The 20,483-nt window shown below is 37.3% G+C and overlaps 1 protein-coding gene across 3 annotated transcripts; it reads right to left on the bottom strand.

Moving 5' to 3' along the window:
• Window positions 1–442: 442 nt before the first annotated feature.
• Window positions 443–20,319, bottom strand: LOC138308543 (leucine-rich repeat-containing protein 14B-like). 3 transcript variants are annotated; one of them, XM_069249567.1, is made up of 9 exons: window positions 20,206–20,306; window positions 18,963–18,984; window positions 9,799–10,075; window positions 9,231–9,376; window positions 8,708–8,812; window positions 8,306–8,413; window positions 5,584–5,716; window positions 3,641–3,716; window positions 443–2,847 (listed from the first exon to the last, which is right to left on the bottom strand). In XM_069249567.1, the coding sequence occupies exons 3-9, from the start codon at window positions 10,056–10,058 to the stop codon at window positions 2,038–2,040; spliced, it is 1,638 nt and encodes a 545-aa protein (XP_069105668.1). In that variant the 5' UTR covers window positions 10,059–10,075; window positions 18,963–18,984; window positions 20,206–20,306; the 3' UTR covers window positions 443–2,037. The 3 variants fall into 3 exon arrangements, with proteins under 3 accessions (XP_069105668.1, XP_069105667.1, XP_069105669.1); XM_069249566.1 differs by lacking the exon at window positions 18,963–18,984 and having other exon boundaries at window positions 20,206–20,319; XM_069249568.1 differs by lacking the exon at window positions 18,963–18,984 and having other exon boundaries at window positions 8,306–8,398; window positions 20,206–20,319.
• Window positions 20,320–20,483: the final 164 nt, after the last annotated feature.

The raw sequence follows: 20,483 nt of genomic DNA, 5'->3' as shown, positions 1-20,483 counted from the left end.
AGTATTTTAACCGGCATGCTGAAATATGAGAGAGAGTAAGCGTGGATTCGTACGGGCGCCATGTTTGTTTACACACAAGTAGGCTTACGTAATGGCAGAATAAACAACGAACAGAAACATGACCAAGTCCATTTCGCTAAAGATATTTACACCATAGTGAGTTTTTATTTGTTATATATTTACAGTATAAGTTTACAGATAGTTTTCGTGATTATAAACATCGATAAGCATTACCGTAGTTCAATAGAGATCGATCGTATCAGAAACATGAAATACAGATGGTTACGTGTGTGCATGGGCCTAACTTTTGGGTGCGGCTTATATTACGGTGCGTCTTATACGTGTACAAAACCTGAAAAAATCGTAAAAAAGGCCTCTGCGGCTTATACACAGGTGCGGTTTATTGTCCGGAAAATACGGTAGGAGAAAAATCAAGCAAAAGTTTCTTCAACATTATCAATGTTTATTGACTTTGAAATTTTTATAACAAAAAAGAATGAGGGTTGAGGAAACACATATACACATTACAGCTATAATAATGAAGATTTACCTAATTACATGTTACATCGTAGCACCAGGACTTTAACAAGCCTTTAGTAATACACAGAATAGTTTACCCATATGTTTGTAGTACATCAGTATGTTACAGTCTCTTGTCAGATGGAGTATCAGATATGGTAATAAGGTGGATCTGCTACACAATGTTATATACCAAGTCTTCATGCTTTTTTATACATACCACCCATTTACTGTAGTCCACTAAACTTATATAACAACTACTGGAAATTGAAGGCGAATGTACCAGAAAATTTTATGGTGGACTCAAACAAGCATTGTATTTGCCACAACACTTCAAGAGTAGCTGTGTAGTGACCATAGCTATTTTAATTAGACTTTTCTCTGGTCAATTCCACAAAACACTATGAACAGAAGCTGAAACAATAGATCCAAGAGAGATCTTAGCGCCCGCCATTAATTGATCCACGTATGCTTTCCCTTCTTCCCGCTACGTGTAAAATTCCAAGTTCCCTCGCAATCTTGTCTTCCAAATGGTGCCAAAACCCAATGTTTAGGCACAAGGAAAAACCTTTATATGAAATTTGAAAGAGGTCAGTTTTAGTAATTTTTGAGATATAGCAATAGCAAACTTCTATTTTCAAAATAATATAGCTGACAATCGGCCATCTTATTATCTGATCACTTCCAAAATGTGATATGTACAACTAAGCACTATAGCAATAGCAAACTTCTATTGTCAAAATAAGATAGCTGACAATCGGCCATCTTATTATCTGATCACTTCCAAAATGTGATATGTACAACTAAGCACTATAGCAATAGCAAACTTCTATTGTCAAAATAAGATAGCTGACAATCGGCCATCTTATTATCTGATCACTTCCAAAATGTGATATGTACAACTAAGCACTAAGGAAAACCTAAATACAAAATATAAAAGAGATCCCTTCAATCTTCTGTCGGTCCTTTTGCTATCCGATCATGTCAGTCTGAAAATGTGATAGGGCCCTTTAGGAACTAATGATATAACATATAAAACTTGGAATAGACCCCTTCAGTACTTTTTGAGAAATAGTGATTACAAAACTTGTATATGGAAGAAGACATATACAAACATGCGACAAACCACGGACAAAAGGCGATTTGAATAGCCCACCATGTGATGATGGTGACTGTGGGCTAAAAAAGAAGGGATATCAAGATTCCTTCAAGAATTATTGAATCAAATACTGTTAATAAGTTGTTCCCTACATAACTGGACTTCTTTTTGATCACCCAAAATGTTCCCCTAAGTAAATGGCATGATAACCGGCATCAACTTGTGTAGATACAAGAATAAGCCCGATTCAATAACTTGAATGAGCGAAGCAAGTTCCATGATCTGTAGGAAGTATCTGCAATAATCGACTTTACTTGTAGCCACAACGATATCACTAAATATTGCATCAACATGACTAGAATTAGTCATGGTGTTTTCAGTCTTTCATAAAGTAGTTATTAAGCCTTGACACATTGGCGTTAGTCCATGACATCTAACAGATCAACAAAGATGGCATACGACAACTTGACGAGGTCCACTTTGATGTCGTGTCTCCCGACGGAGGCCAGAGTATCACAGAACTTTTTCTTCATTTCACCAGAATTGTCGAACGGGATGAATGGCTCCTCCAGTAAATTACTGGCACATGTAAACCTAAACCACTGCATGGTTTTGAGCTTCCCCACAGAGCGAGTAATGTCTAGTAAGTTGTTTTCTGTGAGGATATTCCCAGAAATGTCTAAAGCTTTCAGTTTGGTGAGATTCTGCGTTAGTATCGTACAAAATTCGGAGATGCAGGCGTCGGGTAAATGGTTTTGGGTTAAGTTAAAGATGTTCACATTGGGAAAATGTTTTGTGATTCGTAGTAGGTACACTGGTGAGATGCGATCGTTTTCGTATATTGAAAACTGACACACCTTACTTAGATTTAATTCTCGCAGATGTTTAGCGTGCTTTGATTCTGCAAGGGCAGTCAAATCATCTTCGTTTAAGTCACATCCTCGAACACTTAAATACTCCAGAGGGGTTTTAAGAGCGTCTAGAAGTTCACCAAGACACCCCAATAAGTAGTTAAAGCCGAGATCTAGTCGCGTAAGGTGTACAAAGGAGCTGAGCGTACTGACCATCTGAAGCCGACCCGATGTCCGACTGCGCGTGCGACCTTCTTGTAAGTAAATGTTACAATCCTGAAGATCTAGGGCACGCAAGTGAGAGAATTTTTGAATGTCTGAACACACCATGAAAAATATTCCATCCTCTAACTGTTTCAGGGAGATTCCTTCCAGGTACTGTAAATAAAACCAATAAGTGTCATTCGTAATTGTCAGTTTCATAGTGTACATTATTTACTTATTTATCTATATCATGGCCCAGTTTCATGAACATTTCTTAACTTTACGGAATTCCTTAACTTCAAAGTCTCCGTGGAAAAGCATTACATATTTTTAAGAAGGTTTCTTAACTTCAGTTTTTTCCTTAATTTCTGTATTGCTTTCCAATGGACAATGTGAAGATAAAGAATTCCTTAAGGTTAAGGAGTGTTCATGAAACTGGGCTCTGTCAGATAACAATCGAAACATCATCAACAATTACTCTATTGACTGTGAAAAAATCATTTAAATACCTCTCTTGCCAACAGATAAAAGTGGGTTTCTATGTATGTCTATGCTTTTACCCTCTGCAAACTTTTTTTTTGCATTTCTATAGAATGTTCTTTTAAGCTTTTTAATAGTAAAGTTTCGTACAGTATAAGTAATTTGCTCTTTATTATTATTATTTCTATTTTCATCTTTTATTACTTATTCCATTATTGTTTGTGTTTGAAAGATACAAAAAAAAAAATAGAAATGAAAAATATTTGCTGAGAAAGTAAACTATGCGCAAATAGAAGGGAACCTATCTTTAAATATTGGCTAGAATTTTTGTTACCATAAGATTTGCTTTAAACCACAGCCTGACTAAAGCCATTATTTTTTTCATATAGTAACAACACATTATCACACAGATATAACTCATTGAAAGGCTAGAATGCTTCATTATATATTTCCAGGGGTGAAAGAATTAACATTAAATAAACCAAACCTCCATGTCATGTCCTCGCAGTACAATGAATGGTGCTAGTGATTCAGCGATGGCATCTCCTAATGAGGGGTCGGACCTGTAAACAGGTAAACAACATCTACAAACCAACCACTTGTATTCCATCTTTGCATATTTTAGAGTTATCTGCCCTTATGGGTAATTTTTATTGTTACATCATGTGTTTGCGAGCATAACATCATACTTTTCAGAGAAAACAGTGCGACTTTCGCTCAGAAAAACATGACATCACAAGCAATACCTAGCCACAAGGGAGATAACTCTGCAACATGCAGACAGAATAACAACTAGTAAAAGCCAAATTACTGGCCTGCTACCTGGTGAACTTTTACTACTGGTCCTATAGGCCTGTTGGTATTAAAGTAATCATACCTATATCCTACCTTAAAAGAAGACCAGGGTAAATCATTTCCACAATCTTTGTAATATTACATCTATTCATTAATAAATTAACAACAAGAGATCCCAGAGGGGTTCTTGGCGCCCATCAAAAAATGATGAACGTCTGACAATGGAAAGAGGTATATTTTCTCTGCTTTTCAAACTTTTTCAAACACAATACATATCAAATTGAAGACAGATCGCTTCTGTACTTTCTGTACATCTTGTTCAACAATTTATCCAAAAATGCAATATGCACAACTAGCTATAGGGCCCTAAGGGAAACCTGCATATAAAATTTGAAACAGATCCCTTCATTACTTTTTACAAAATAGCGGTAACAAAATTCAATTATCAAAATCCAAGATGGCGGTCGGACGGCCATCTTGTTGACTTATCTGTACCAAAATGTAACATGACAACTAGGGTCTAAGGGGAACCTACAAATGAAATTTGAGAAAGATTTCTTCAGTACTTTCTGAGAAATAGCGATAACAAACTTTAACTACCAAAATCCAAGATGGCGGCTGGTCAGCCATCTTGTTGACCGATTGGTCCCAAATGCAATATGCATAACTAGGTCTCTAGGGGAACCTGCATAAGAAATTTGAGAAAGGTCCCCTCAGTGCTTTCTGAGAAATAACGGTAACAAACTTTTACTATCAAAATCAAAGATGGCGGCCAATCGGCCATTTTGTTGACTAATCTGTCCAAAAATGTAATATGCACTACTAGCTATAGGGCCCAAGGGAAACTTGCATATAAAATTTGCAACCAATTCCTTCATTACATTCTAAGATACAGCGGCAACAAACTTCAATTATCAAAATCCAAGATAGCAGCCAGACCAGCATTTTGTTGACTGATATGTCCCAAAATGTAACATGCACAACTAGCTATAGGGCCCAAAGGGAAACCTGCATATAAAATTTGAAAACGATTCCTTCATTACATTCTAAGATACAGCGGCAACAAACTTCAATTATCAAAATAAAAGATGGCGGCCTGTCGTCCATTTTGTTGACTAATCTGTCCCAAAAATGTAATATGCACAACTAGCTATAGGGCCCAAAGGGAAACCTGCATATAAAATTTGAAACCGATTCCTTCATTACATTCTAAGATACAGCGGTAACAAACTTCAATTATCAAAATCCAAGATAGCAGCCAGACCAGCATTTTGTTGACTGATATGTCCCAAAATGTAACATGCACAACTAGGGTCTAAGGGGAACATGTATATGCAATTTGAGAAAGGTCCCTTCAGTGCTTTCTGAGAAATGACGGTAACAAACTTTTACTATCAAAATCCAAGATGGCGGCCAGTTAGCCATTTTGTTGAATGATTGGTTCCTACAACTAGGGCTCTAGGGGAATCTACATATGAAATTTGAGAAAGATCCCTTTAATATGTTCTGAGAAATAGAGGTAACAAGAATTGTTAGCAGAAGGACAGACGGATGGACCATGCAAGAAAGGCGATTTGAATAGCCCACTATCAGATAATAGTGGGCTAACAAATCCAAGGGGTGATTTAACTGTACCTGATATAAATGTTGGACACAGACACGTAGACAGGGGTGATACTTCTCAGACAGTTACAAATGAGGTAGTCCAGGAACAATGTGTTACTGTTGGTAAACTGAATACTGTCTAATTTCACAACCATACGCTCTCCTGAAACAGACCAAAGTCAAAGTTCAATCAAATAATACATATTATGAACAACATAATCATTGATCAGTACAGATGTCATTATAAAACTTCTTCACTTTAGACAAATCATTGCCCCAAAATCCAGAGCAGGTTTTGGTTAGATAGAAAATCCACATAGAGGACAAGTTTAACACTATTTTATACTATTTGATACTGTATGTGACCTTCAGAAATATTCAGTCTGTATCTGGCCTTTATCTTACCTCAGGGAATGTTGATTGTGTATCTGGGCACTATCTTACCTCGTGGAATGTTGATTGTGTATCTGGGCACTATCTTACCTCACGGAATGTTGATTGTGTATCTGGCCTCTATCTTACCTCCAGGAATGTTGATTGTGTATCTGGACACTATCTTACCTCCAGGAATGTTGATTGTGTATCTGGGTGCTATCTTACCTCAGAGAATGGAATGTTGATTGTGTATCTGGGCACTATCTTACCTCGGAGAATGTTGATTCTGTATCTGGGTGCTATCTTAACTCCAGGAATGTTGATTGTGTATCTGGGCTCTGTTTTACCTCCGGGAATGTTGATTGTGTATCTGGGCACTATTTTACCTCGGAGAATGTTGATTGTGTATCTGGGCACTATCTTAACTCCAGGAATGTTTATTCTGTATCTGGGTGCTATCTTACCTCAGGGAATGTTGATTGTGTATCTGGGTGCTATCTTAACTCCAGGAATGTTGATTGTGTATCTGGGCTCTGTTTTACCTCTGGGAATGTTGATTGTGTATCTGGGCACTATCTTACCTCGGAGAATGTTGATTGTGTATCTGGGCACTATCTTACTTCCAGGAATGTTGATTGTGTATCTGGGTGCTATCTTACCTCAGGGAATGTTGATTGTGTATCTGGACACTATCTTACCTCAGGGAATGTTGATTGTGTATCTGGGTGCTATCTTACCTCCAGGAATGTTGATTGTGTATCTGGGTGCTATCTTACCTCCAGGAATGTTGATTGTGTATCTGGACACTATCTTACTTCCAGGAATGTTGATTGTGTATCTGGACACTATCTTACCTCAGGGAATGTTGATTGTGTATCTGGACACTATCTTACCTCAGGGAATGTTGATTGTTCATCTGGGCTTAATCTTACCTCCGGGAATGTTGATTGTGTATATGGACACTATCTTACCTCCAGGAATGTTGATTCTGTATCTGGGCTCTGTTTTACCTTCAGGAATGTTCATTTTGTATCTGGGCTCTATCTTACCTCAGGGAATATTGATTGTGTATCTGGGTGCTATCTTACCTCTGAGAATGTTGATTGTGTATCTGGGCACTATCTTACCTCCAGGAATGTTGATTGTGTATCTGGACACTATCTTACCTCCAGGAATGTTGATTGTGTATCTGGGTGCTATCTTACCTCTGAGAATGTTGATTGTGTATCTGGACACTATCTTACCTCGTGGAATGTTGATTGTGTATCTGGGTGCTATCTTACCTCCAGGAATGTTGATTGTGTATCTGGGTGCTATCTTACCTCAGGGAATGTTGATTGTGTATCTGGACACTATCTTACCTCTGAGAATGTTGATTGTGTATCTGGACACTATCTTACCTCGTGGAATGTTGATTGTGTATCTGGGTGCTATCTTACCTCAGGGAATGTTGATTCTGTATCTGGGTGCTATCTTAACTCCAGGAATGTTGATTGTGTATCTGGGTGCTATGTTTTACCTCTGGGAATGTTGATTGTGTATCTGGGCACTATCTTACCTCGGAGAATGTTGATTGTGTATCTGGGCACTATCTTAACTCCAGGAATGTTTATTCTGTATCTGGGTGCTATCTTACCTCGGGGAATGTTGATTCTGTATCTGGGTGCTATCTTACCTCGGGAATGTTGATTGTGTATCTGGGTGCTATCTTACCTCGGGGAATGTTGATTCTGTATCTGGGCACTATCATACCTTTGAGAATGTTGATTGTGTATCTGGGCACTATCTTACCTCAAGGAATGTTAATTGAGTATCTGGGCTCTATTTTACCTCAGGGAATATTGATTGTGTATCTGGGCTCTATTTTACCTCAGGGAATGTTGATTGTGTATCTGGGCACTATCTTACCTCCAGGAATGTTGATTGTGTATATGGACACTATCTTACCTCCAGGAATGTTGATTCTGTATCTGGGCTCTGTTTTACCTTCAGGAATGTTCATTTTGTATCTGGGCTCTATCTTACCTCAGGGAATATTGATTGTGTATCTGGGTGCTATCTTACCACTGAGAATGTTGATTGTGTATCTGGACACTATCTTACCTCGGAATGTTGATTGTGTATCTGGACACTATCTTAACTCCAGGAATGTTCATTGTGTATCTGGGCTCTATCTTACCTCAGGGAATGTTGATTGTGTATCTGGGTCTGACTATCTTACCTCCAGGAATGTTGATTGTGTATCTGGGTGCTATCTTACCTCAGGGAATGTTGATTGTGTATCTGGGTGCTATCTTACCTCCAGGAATGTTGATTGTGTATCTGGGTGCTATCTTACCTCCAGGAATGTTGATTCTGTATCTGGGCATTATCTTACCTCTGGGAATGTTGATTCGGTATCTGGGCTCTATTGCTCTATCAAACAGTAATCTCGGCAGCACCTCGTCCGTCAGCTGGCTGACAGCAACACCTAAATAATTCAATCCTTTTATTACCTTCGGCCTTATGGCCTGTCAGTCTTATAACAATCAGCAGAAATTAGAGCATAGCAATCGTAATAACATAAAACTATAATGCAGAAAAAGTCCAAAACCTATTGTTAGCTCACTCGCTCATTCTCCTGAAAATTCAGATGTTCATTTACTTGATTTAGAAAATACCTGGTATGAAATTGTGTCACAGAAGGAAGTGAAAATGTTAAGTCTCTATCAAAAAAAAAAAAAAAAAAAAAAAAGAAATTTTTTATTTAATTGACAGATACTTGAGAGAGAAATCCTACCTGCTGTTTTAGCTATGACCTTGGCTAGGTACTTTGGTTTGATTTGTGACTTCTTTAAAGACATCAGAGGCCACATCTGGATCACAAGCTGACAGAAAGTTGGATCTAAAGAAAACACATATTTGTTCTAGTAATTCAAGAGAAAAGCTAATTGTACATTCTGTAAATTTTTCGTAATTATTTCTTAATAAATGAATAAATTTGATATAAGTAACTGAATTATTTCTAAGTAAACCTTAAGATGTTTATACTGACAATGTTTTAGCAAACCGATGATTCAAAATGTTATTAATTATCAGTGTCTTATAGTTCAAACACTTAGATAAATAGTCTTTTTTCATAATTATATATTTTTTTCTCCAATCAATTTGATGAATGGATAAATAGTTTTAATGGTAAAGATAAGAACGAAAGTTTTAACCCTCAGAAACCATTGTAAAACTTACTGAGTTTGAACCCTCGGAAACCATTGGAAAACTCAACTTACTGAGTTTGAACCCTAGGAAACCATTGGAAAACTTACTGAGTTTGAACCCTCGGAAGTCCACTGTTGTGATTTTACAATACTTGGTCCTGTTTCTAATTCCACGGAATACTATCAGATCGAAGTAGAAACTGTTTCCTTGTTGGAATATGTCTGGATGGTCAGAACCAAGGATCTCTTTAAAACTGAAAGAAACATAATCAAAGCACAATAATATCTAACCAATTACCAGGAAATTCAATACCATTACATTAGTTTACAAAGGCACACTAATCACATACATGTACGCATCAAATAGGTCAAGATATTATAATATTTTACATCATATCAACGCCCACTTTGTTTACTTTAGCTATGGCTTTACTTACTTGTTGAAGTCTTCGAAATATCAAATTATTTCAAGGGTGAAACATTCACTAAATATTGCTTACAAAGTCACAATAATGTGTACCGTAAAAAAACATTTTCATTTCACACTTTCGTAGAACTTTCAACAACAGCCACTAAAAGTCTAAAACAATCACAACCATAAGAAATTCTATCAATTAACATTTCAAGTAATACAATAATCCATATTTATACAAGAAAGAGAAACAACATTAATTACCACAGGTCCTTAAGAGGCCAGTTAGACAAAACCACACTGGCAGTCTCCGATTCCTTTTTCTCTACAGCAGCTCTTAGCACACACGGAGCTAGGTGAGTTGGTATGGTTTTGATTGCACGCTCAGCATTGCTTGGGTTCTTGTTCAAGGCATAGCAGCTCAAGTTCACAAGGCTGTCCGGCTTAGGAGGTTCTTTAGCCTTCGTTGTGTTATGGTTCAACACGAGGTTGTCGTAATTAACTTTGTCCAGAGCCTTGAACATGTTGGCTGTCCTTTATTCTGCAACAAAACAGAAGATCTTTTGTTTGCTAACCAGGCAATTTATTAAAAAAAAGTTTGAATTTATCTCAAATGACTGTTGTGAAGTGTGTGACGGATTGACACACTAGAATTGGATAATGTTAGGTTTGCGAACCTGAAGGTGACTAATGGAAGTACTTTGTTATCCTGGCAGTTTGATTTGCTCCATATATTTATACAGATGCGCTTTCACTCTGACGACCCAAAAATAATTTGTACCAAACTCCTTTGAGACTGTGAAAAAACTTTTGAGTTATCCGAGTGTTCGAGTTAAGCGAGTTCTCAAGTCCACTGCCAATCTCTGTACTTAGTATATATATATATATATATAAAAGTTCAGTGTTGAAAAGTAGTGTAAGCAAGGAAGGTATCAAAATTGTAAATGAAGGTTGCAAAATTATAACTATAAAACCAAAATATATATCCAAATTGTTGATTAATAATTAACATCACAACAAATTATTCACAGATCTCGACATGTAAAAAGAGTATAACAGAGTAATATACTCAATAGCTGACTTGATGTAACTTATGTTTATGGAGACACATATGTGTTCACGGTGTCTTCCAGTCTAGCCAACTTTTGGGATTTTAGGTGTTAAACAGGAAGGGTAAAAGGTTGGCCAGGTTGGAATAGGTGTGTTTTAATATTACTAAAACAACACAAATTCTACTATCACAACACTGACAGCACAGGTAATTTACAGGTAGACATCAGCAAAAAATTATAACATCATAGTTAATAAAATATTTATTTATCATTATTTATAACATATTACATTATCAAAAATATTCACAAATATGTTGTAATAATCACAGTTTAATTAAGAATATGTTAATGCCACATAAAATTCTAAATAAAAAAATGATCCCTGAAATGATATTAAATGCAATTTATGTAAGAATGTATTAATTTATTGTTGATAAGACAAACATTATTCTCATCTAAAACTATAAAATTCGAACAAACGTTGATCACAGAAATGACATTAGGTTTACATTATGATAGCACATGTATATGCTTTTAAGCAATTTACTATAGTAATTAAGACAAACATTATTTTAAAATCCATAAAATTCTCAAATCGAATATGATCACAGAAATGAAATTATGTTTTTACATTTTAAAATATTAGCATAGTACCATATTCATATCAAAACATACATATTGAAATATAAAGCAAAGTTTCCTTATTAGCAGCACAGTTAATGAGCACAATATTTGAATCTCCATCAGCATAGGCATACACATCCCGTTTCCCATTCCTGAACCTGTCCTTCAGAATCTGCAGTCTAGAATAAATCTTAAAGGCATTCTTTGCAGCAACTTCAAAGTGTGTGCTATCAAATGTAGGTTTCTGTCTGTTAAAAATTGGCTATTGCTACGAAAGAAACTGTTGTAAGTCTGCTCAGTCTTGTTGGGTAGTAGACCGTATATGAACGGAAAAACAGTATTCTGTACCTGCCCATGTATTGTAATATATAGCTGATAGAACAGACCCAGGACATGAATAAAATGTTCCATCTCCGTGATGATGGAAGTATCACTAAACTGTGCTCCAAACTTGTGTCTGTATGGTGAAAATGAGGAGTCTTTATCCATTTGCTATAACTTTGTCGGTTACAAGAAATCTCTCTCCAGCACATGTTTTCTTTCCATTCTCCTCGTTGATCTATTTCCTTTTGCGAAGCTGGTAGTTTTGGAATGGATTTTGCTGTTATTCTGTTATTGTAAAAACTTGATTTATACGCTGTCGAAAACTGTAATTTCTCGATCAAAGTCTTGATGTCTCCGTCAAATTCTCTTTTTCCCAATAGATCAAATTCCTCATCATACAGGGATGGCACTGGTTGTTATTTCATCTCTGCATCATCTTTTTCAAGTTAACCACAAATGCATCAACAGCAAGGCCAATAGTGTCAGGCTGATGGTTATGAATTTGGCCATAATTTCCAACAGAAACATTACTGAAAAATGTCAAACGTTGCTGTACAGTTTAAATCTTCCGTCCTCACACACCTCCAATACACTCGATTTGCCTTTTTTATGGAAAATTTGTATCCAGCATTGAGAAGATAATGGCCCCCCTCTTTGAGTCTTCCGTTAACAAGAAAATCAATCTGTATCTGTGCATTGGCCATAGTAGAAATGTGAACTGCAGATTTAAAAATTACCATATATACAGGTAAGTGACCACTTTTTACCTGGAACTTACCCTGGTGGTCACTCAGGTGTGACCAAGCCTAACCAAGGTGTGAAAACAGGAAAGTTGGCTAGACTGGAATGGTGTTCACTTAGAAGGTTGGCTAGACTGGAATGAACCGTGTTCACAGGAGGTTATACAGAAAGGAACTATGCTAATGTCGACTCAAACGATAGCATTTTATCATTGGTTACTGGTGAATGGTGGGGCGCTTAAATTTTCCTGAGTAAAAAGTTCAAAGCACTAACACTGTTCACATCCAGAGATACAATGGTATATAATCACATTATAAAACCAGTTATCAAGTACAGCTCCATGTTGTGAAAGTAACAGTGCACAAGCAAGGTGATAAAGCTTGGTTTTGCTTGAGTGATCATACCAGTGATCACTGCAGCTGGTCTGAGAGCACCTATTTTGTATCAAAATGATCATGTCACTGTGTTAGTGATCAAGCTAGCTATTGTACAAATATCTATCTGAAACAAGAGCAAAGTTGGCAAACTCTTGAAAATGCTGCAATTCATCTGATTTTACTAAATTTCTTCTGATTTTATTTCTGGATGTAAGCGCTCATACTAACTGGGTTGAGTAATACAAACATTGTAGGGGTAATTTATACACATTCAAACAATTTTTAGAGGTAATTGACGGATATTCAATGGGTATTTTACCCATGTACTCATCTTCCTGACTGCAGTTTTCAGGGCTTTAGCCGGCCTTTGTAGGGTCCAGAAGAAGGACTCATTCCCAATTGAAAAATAGCTATATGGTGGTTATTAAAATTTAATTAAAACCTCCAAATGATGTGAAAAGCTACGACAATAATATTACAATAATATTAATATCTTGTTAATGTTGAAGGCATTTTGCAAAGATCATGAATTTTTTTAGAACTTTTCAAAATTTGAAACAAAAATTATTAACTTCTTCTTTTCATATTTCCCAATTTTGAAAAACACTGATGATGTGCTCCCAATTTTCGCTTAGAGTCCTTTTTCCAAAATAGCTGGCAAAAGCCCTGGTTTGATAATTCAAACAGCAGATCAATGATGATTGGTGATGCAATTTAATTAAGGATAAATATTGCTAACATTCAAGTTTTCTCCACATTTATACAGTTAAAATTCAATTTTGCTTGTTACGAGCATTTTCATTGGCTTAAAAATTTACTTATCAGCCAATAAAGGAAAAAAGAGGCGCCCTGTATTCGTCAATCATCATGCCGTTTTTATGGTTATGCTAAATTTATTCACAGTGGACTCAGACATAATTAGATAGAAAAATAAGCAAAACAGCGACTTCCAAAAAGTTCCAATTTGAATTCTCAATAACACTACAACTGATTGCTTACTTGGATACCCATTACCAACTTGGGTATCCACAATACCATTGGTTCAGTAGACAAAAGTGTGTGTGTTATATGAACATGAGTCCTACGCACTTAACTTTACCTTTTGACCTCAGCTTTCTATTGCGTCGGTCTAAGGCCCCCGCAGCGGGTGTCAGCCACAATCATTTTTGTAACAATTTCAAATCCAAATCCACCTATGAAGGATGCTACCATCTGCATTAATAGGTGACTCCTTCCATTATTTGTTGCAGAGTAGAAAGTCGTTTATATGGAAATAGTCTTAAATAGGACCCCTTTTGACCTGTCACTTCACTTCTGGCCCCCCGGGGCAGTAAGCCCCAATCGATTTGCCAAAATTTGTATTTCCAAACCCTATAAGGATGGTAACAATTGCATTGATGAAGCGTAAATCCCATGTGTTAAGTTTGCCAGATGAAAAAAGTTTTTTTATATGGTCAATTGACCCCACATTTGATTACCCCACGACACTCAGGCCCACGGGGGGCAAGCCCTGAATCATTGCCACAATTGTGGAATTCCCACACTGATTAAGGATTATCTAACAATTGTTTTATGGCCTGTTTGCTATACCTGGCCTTAGTTGCAAGAGAAGGAAGGGTCGATTTTTATATGGAAAATAGCCAAATCTGTCCGCCAACTTCTCGGACCCTCGTCCCCTCCAGGGCCGCACTTACGGGGGGTCAGCCCCATCATTTGCACAATTTTGAATCCCCACCCTATAAAGATGCTACCATTGCATTATGGGTGCTATACCATGCTTAGTTTCAGAGAAGAAGTCGTTTTATATGGAAATAGCCAAATTGGCCCATTTTGACCCCACCCCTCAGGTCCCCCGGGGGTCAGCCACATCATTTGTACAATTTTGAATCCCCAACCTATAAAGATACTACCATTGCATTATGAGTGCTATCTCATGCTTAGTTTCAGAGAAGAAGTCGTTTATATGGAAATAGCCAAATTGACCCCATTTGACCCCGCCCCTCAGGCCCCCGGGGGTCAGCCCCATCATTTGTACAATTTTGAATCCCCACCCTATAAGGATGCTACCATTGCATTATGGGTGCTATCCCATGCTTGGTTTCAGAGAAGAAGTCGTTTATATGGAAGTAGCCAAATTGACCCCTTTTGACCCCGCCCCTCAGGCCCCCGGGGGTCAGCCCCATCATTTGTACAATTTTGAATCCCCACCCTATAAGGATGCTACCATTGCATTATGGGTGCTATCCCATGCTTGGTTTCAGAGAAGAAGTCGTTTATATGGAAAATAGCCAAATGGACCCCATTTGACCCCGCCCCTCAGGCCCTCGGGGGGTCAGCCCCATCATTTGTACAATTTTGAATCCCCACCCTATAAGGATGCTACTATTTGCATTATGGGTGCTATCCCATGCTTGGTTTCAGAGAAGAAGTCAGTTTATATGGAAATAGCCAAATTGACCCCTTTTGGCCCCGCCCCTCAGGCCCCCGGGGGTCAGCCCCATCATTTGTACAATTTTGAATCCCCACCCTATAAGGATGCTACCATTGCATTATGGGTGCTATCCCATGCTTGGTTTCAGAGAAGAAGTCGTTTATATGGAAATAGCCAAATGGACCCCATTTGACCCCGCCCCTCAGGCCCTCGGGGGGTCAGCCCCATCATTTGTACAATTTTGAATCCCCACCCTATAAGGATGCTACTATTGCATTATGGGTGCTATCCCATGCTTGGTTTCAGAGAAGAAGTCGTTTATATGGAAGTAGCCAAATTGACCCCTTTTGGCCCCGCCCCCCTCAGGCCCCTGGGGGGTCAGCCCCATCATTTGTACAAATTTTCAGTTAGTAGCCCATAAGGATGCTACCAGCCAAATTTTGTTGAAATCCGACCAGCGGTTATGGAGAAGAAGTCGATTGTTGACGGACGGAAAAAATGGTGTCGTCGTTTGTGAAGTTGCTTCTGATTGGCTGAGATGACGAACGTAATGATTTCATAGACAAAAAGAGTCCCAAAATGAATTTTGAGTATTGAAGAGATTATCTTTAGTTAATTGAATTATAAGGATTAATTTGAATAGATTTTTTTACGTTATGGAGATATAACACAAAAATCTGAGTGTACTCTCATCATAAACCAGTACACTCAGATTTTTGTGTTACATCTCCATAAGGCCATAGTTGTGTTTTTTTTCTGTTTTGTGTCCTTTGGAATCTCAAAAACCTACCAGCCAGCAAAGAAAAGAAAAAACAAACACGAAAAAAAAAAAAACCACGGACCCCATGCTTTGTCTGGGATGCTAACACTTTGACCAGTTTTGTTCTTGCAAGTGGTAGAGTAGACAATATTTCATAAATAATCTCCTTGTCAATGACTCATTGGTATGGAGCACAAACATATCTCACTATTAAAAATCATTAAAAGGATTGTCAGATTGAAATAAGTGAAAATTATGTTTTTCTTGGTATTTGTTATAAGATTAATCTTTTTAATACTGTTGCTCAATATAATACATAGCCTTTATAAAAGTATACTTAATGGCCTTTTTATACATCGTATTGTAAACTAGATTTCTGTTTTGAATTTATACATACATATGCTCCATCCTGACAACAGTACAAACAATTCTACAAACTTTGACTTTCAGATGTATATCCATCTTGATCCTGCCTTGCCATTCTCTGCAGGCAGAGATTCATACTTTCATTAATCTAAGCTACAGTGGAACTTGCTTGACAACTATCATAATGCTAGGTTTACACTATGTTCCCGGCGACCATGGTAGTCCTGTTTGCCCGAAACGTGGTGCGCCGTGGAATTTTGGCTATTTTTGTATCTGTATTCAAGTTGAGCTAGGTCTTGTAAAGTTTTGCCACGGTCTTTTACGGATTACGTGATGGACCATGGATATAGGGGAAAGTGCTGTTCCCGAAGGTTGAAGGTACACTACAACTTTAGCACGGTCTATCAAGGATACCACTACGTTCTCTCTAGGCATGTTACAATCTGATGAGGTCTGCTACGTTTTACACGTTTTGATCGAACTCCAATACATTTTTCACGGTTCGCCAGGGCTTACTAGGATAAAAGTCTGATGCCAGGCTTTTTGGAGCAACTGAAACAATATTTATTGCCGAAAATGTAATTTCAAACACGTTTTAATTACAAAATTTGTTAAAAGCAATGCATATTTGGTATAAATATATAATTATTATAGCCAAGTGTTTCTACGCAAATATTTTTTTTCTGTACTTATTTAATATGCCTTTTGCAATAATAGCTTTGGTATAATTTGAGGGTTTAAATGTGTTTGATAATGACCATTTCTATTTATTAATACAAATAATTCAATTCGTGAGATTCTGGGGAAAGTGCTTGCTGCCCATTTCACCACGGACCATCTTTAAGTTCTGTTACGGCCTCGTACACACTGTTACGTTTTGTTACGTCAATCCCAATTTATTACGTCATGTGGAGTTCTCCATCTGTACCGTGACTGCCGTGGCAAATTTTTTGACAGTTTAAAAATCTGGCACGGCATCCACGGTAATCACGACCGCTCACGTTTGTCTATCACATCCTTCTGCGTTGTCTCACATTGTCTCGCGGTCACCACGTTTTGTCTACGGTGGCCTGAAACGGGGCTGCCGTAGCCGCCGGGAACATAGTGTAAACCTAGCATAACTGTGTAAAAAATACATGACTTGTATTCAATCAAATAAATTGATGTGGATTTTAAATGTAATATTTAAAACACGAGGCACAGAGGGCCTGTATCGCTCACCTGGTTTGTAATGCCTAGTAATGTTCTGAATACAGGTTCAATGTTTCTTTTCGGAAGGAATTTGAATATTTACCTCTAATTTCCCTATTTGGCCCCACTCTTTCTGCTCCAGGTGGTCAAAGCTTAAATTTATACTAATTCTGTTAACCCCAAGGATGTTTCTGGGCCAAATTTGGTTAAAATCCAAGCAGAACTATATGACTAGTAGCGATTCATAGGATTTACCGCTATTTCCCATATTGGGCGCTGCCCCTCCTGCACCGGGGTGTCAGAGCCAAAATTTATACAAACTCTATTTCCCTTCCCCCAAGGATGTTTGTGGTAAAATTTGGTTTCAATCCATGCAGAACTCCAGGACAAGTAGCGATTTACAGGATTAACCTCTACTTCCCATATTGGGCCCCGCCCCTCCTGTCCCCGGGGGGTCAGAGCTAAAATTTATACAAGTTCTGTTCCCCTTCCCCCACGGATGTTTTCTGGCCAAATTTGGTTACAATCCATGCAGAACTCTAGGACAAGTAGCAATTTATAGGATTTACCTCTATTTCCTCTATTGGGCCCCGCCCCTCCTGCCCCCGGGGGTTAGTCATAATTTATACCAGTTTTGTTTCCTTCCCCAAATGATGTTTATGGCCAAATTTGGTTACAATCCATGAATAACTCTAGGACAAGTAGCAATTTATAGGATTTACCTTTATTTCCCCTAATGGGCCCTGCCCCTCCTGCCCCCGGGACGTCAGAGCCAAAATTTATACAAGTTCTGTTCCCCTTCCCCAAGGATGTTTCTGGCCAAATTTGGTTACAATCCATGCAGAATTCTATGACTAGTAGCGATTTAAAGGAAATGTTGACAGACGGACGACGCGCCGCGCCATGACATATGCTCACTGGCCCTTCGGGCTAGGTGACCTAAAATGATTCAATATATTTAATATCAAAAGTATTTTGGCAGATTTTTATATATAACCTTAAATACCTTAGCCTCCAGAACACTCACTTGGATTGGGATATTCTGGTATCAGTTTTACTTGTCGACATTATGATGTGAAAGGCATTAACTTTTGAATCTTTTCATTTTCATAATATTGAAGTTTAAACTCAAAGAATGCAAAACAAACCCCTCTAACATTCTATTCCTAAGTTTACCTCAACAGGCGAGTCATTTTTCGAGGAAAGAAAACATTTGATCAGAGTTTTACTCGAACCAGCTATTGCTCATAAATCTATTGTATTTCGGGCACTGGCCAAAAAAGACCTTCAATAATCTGCGAATAAGTTTGGTATCCAATGCATATGGATATATATTATCGTTTCATTGTTCTGAATGACCGAAAACACATATCACTGAATTTGACTACTTTTCAGTCATCCTCATCCCCTCATATTTCGTAGAAAAAAAAAGATCAAAAGCATACTGATACTACATCCAGGCATCACCTCTCGATTGCTAGATGTATACTTGTGGTCTTTGCGGTGCTTGAGCGATAGAAACATCAGTGTATACGTGAGTTAAGCGTTGAGGTGATACTTACCACAATTGACTAAAATCAATACCTGGAAACAGACATTTTCAAGGAATTTTTATTTTCGGTCGACTTTTTAATGAAATCTAAAAATGATTACGACTTGTGCTTGTTTTTGCCACACAATAGCACAAAACCTACCCGCACGTGGACGCAAAACAGAAAAAAACACCACTATGGCCTAACATAAAAAATCTATTCAAGTTAATCCTTTAGGAAGCAAATTTTGAAGTGGTTTATCAGAATTATAAAACAGAAGTCAGCATTTTTGGCAACCTGTTAAGTCAAAAAATCTAACTTCAAGTTGTATTAAGCTAGGATGTCAAATAATCCATTAAGTTGAACTTGTCGACAAAGTTCTACTGAACTTTATTAAGAATTTTAACAATCTCAATTGTATCTTCAGATTTTTCCATCTTACATAAATGCATTCAGGATGAAAATTTTATGCTTTTGTCATGTAGTAAATGTAAAGTTAGATTGTTTATGAAACTATGACCAAGTGTGAAAAATTAAAACACCAAATTGTAAATCAAAGATTGTTATAATACATTAACTTAATATTATGAATTGTTCAGCATTTAATGATGAAATGAAAACGTTTTTGTTTTTTTTGACGTTTCACTTTGACAAGTAGCACATTATTTTATATACTGGCCCATTCTAAGGCTTGGAATTTAGCAGGCATTTTTACTAGAATGTCTGCTACTTCAATGGAAGAAATGACTGAAATGATTGTCATATTTTCTTTTCCTCAATCTAAAATTGTTAACTTGCAATGTCTGCTTAGCTTCTGTAATGATGCTTTTCGAGAATTTAGGTTATAAGAAATTTTATAAAAATGAGGTATATAGTTCCAGTTGTTTGCTATCACTGTTTTTACCCCCTACACCTGTGCAGTGATCAGTACTGTATAATGTAACAATTATGAGTGTGATATCATTTGGCTGGCTGAACATTTGGCTGAAATCTGCATCAAAGGAAGCCTGTCTAAATCAATTAATTAATATCAAAGGGATTGAAGCAATCTAATAATATCATAGACCAACTCAGCATGACAGTACCCTTATGCTGATGACGCTGGAAACAACTGGCGAGATTGATAGTGCAGGATCAGTTTTAGCTGTTATGAATGACGGTCCATGATTATGAATGATGCAGTTTTGTAACTCAACGCATTACAGCTCGAAAACAACAATAATAAGGTTTCTGTCTTACACAATAAGGTTCCTTAGTGACATTTGAACATTACCTTTTCTGATAACCTTTGACAAAATATTGCAATCACATCAGCAAACGTATCTTCTATCCTCGACGTGCATTGTGGATAACAAACGTTTTCCACAAAATTTACGATTTAGAAAAATTACGAAATACCTGTATCATGTGGAAATAAATATTGATATTTTTTCATATACAGAAAAACTGAGTGATTAATTCAATCTTAACTAATATTATTTAAAAAGCCACTTATAGTACTTGACAAAAGAGCCTTGCAAGTAAAAAACACTTACAATCGTTCTAATTTCG

Source organism: Argopecten irradians, chromosome 15 (assembly GCF_041381155.1).
Source record: "Argopecten irradians isolate NY chromosome 15, Ai_NY, whole genome shotgun sequence".
Taxonomy (NCBI): Eukaryota; Metazoa; Mollusca; class Bivalvia; order Pectinida; family Pectinidae; genus Argopecten; species Argopecten irradians.
Note: the sequence above shows the minus strand (reverse complement) of the source record. Positions and strands in the feature narration are given on the sequence as shown.

Bases quoted from the DNA above. Each gene is read 5' to 3' on its own strand.
- LOC138308543 (XM_069249566.1), bottom strand. From the start codon at position 10,058: ATGTTCAAGGCTCTGGACAAAGTTAATTACGACAACCTCGTGTTGAAC. The intron at 8,813-9,230 runs GTAAGTTTTCCA...TGTTTTCTTTAG, and splicing joins CTTCCGAGGGTTCAAACTCA to ATCCAACTTTCTGTCAGCTT. The intron at 8,414-8,707 runs GTAGGATTTCTC...AGGTAATAAAAG, and splicing joins GGTCATAGCTAAAACAGCAG to GATTGAATTATTTAGGTGTT.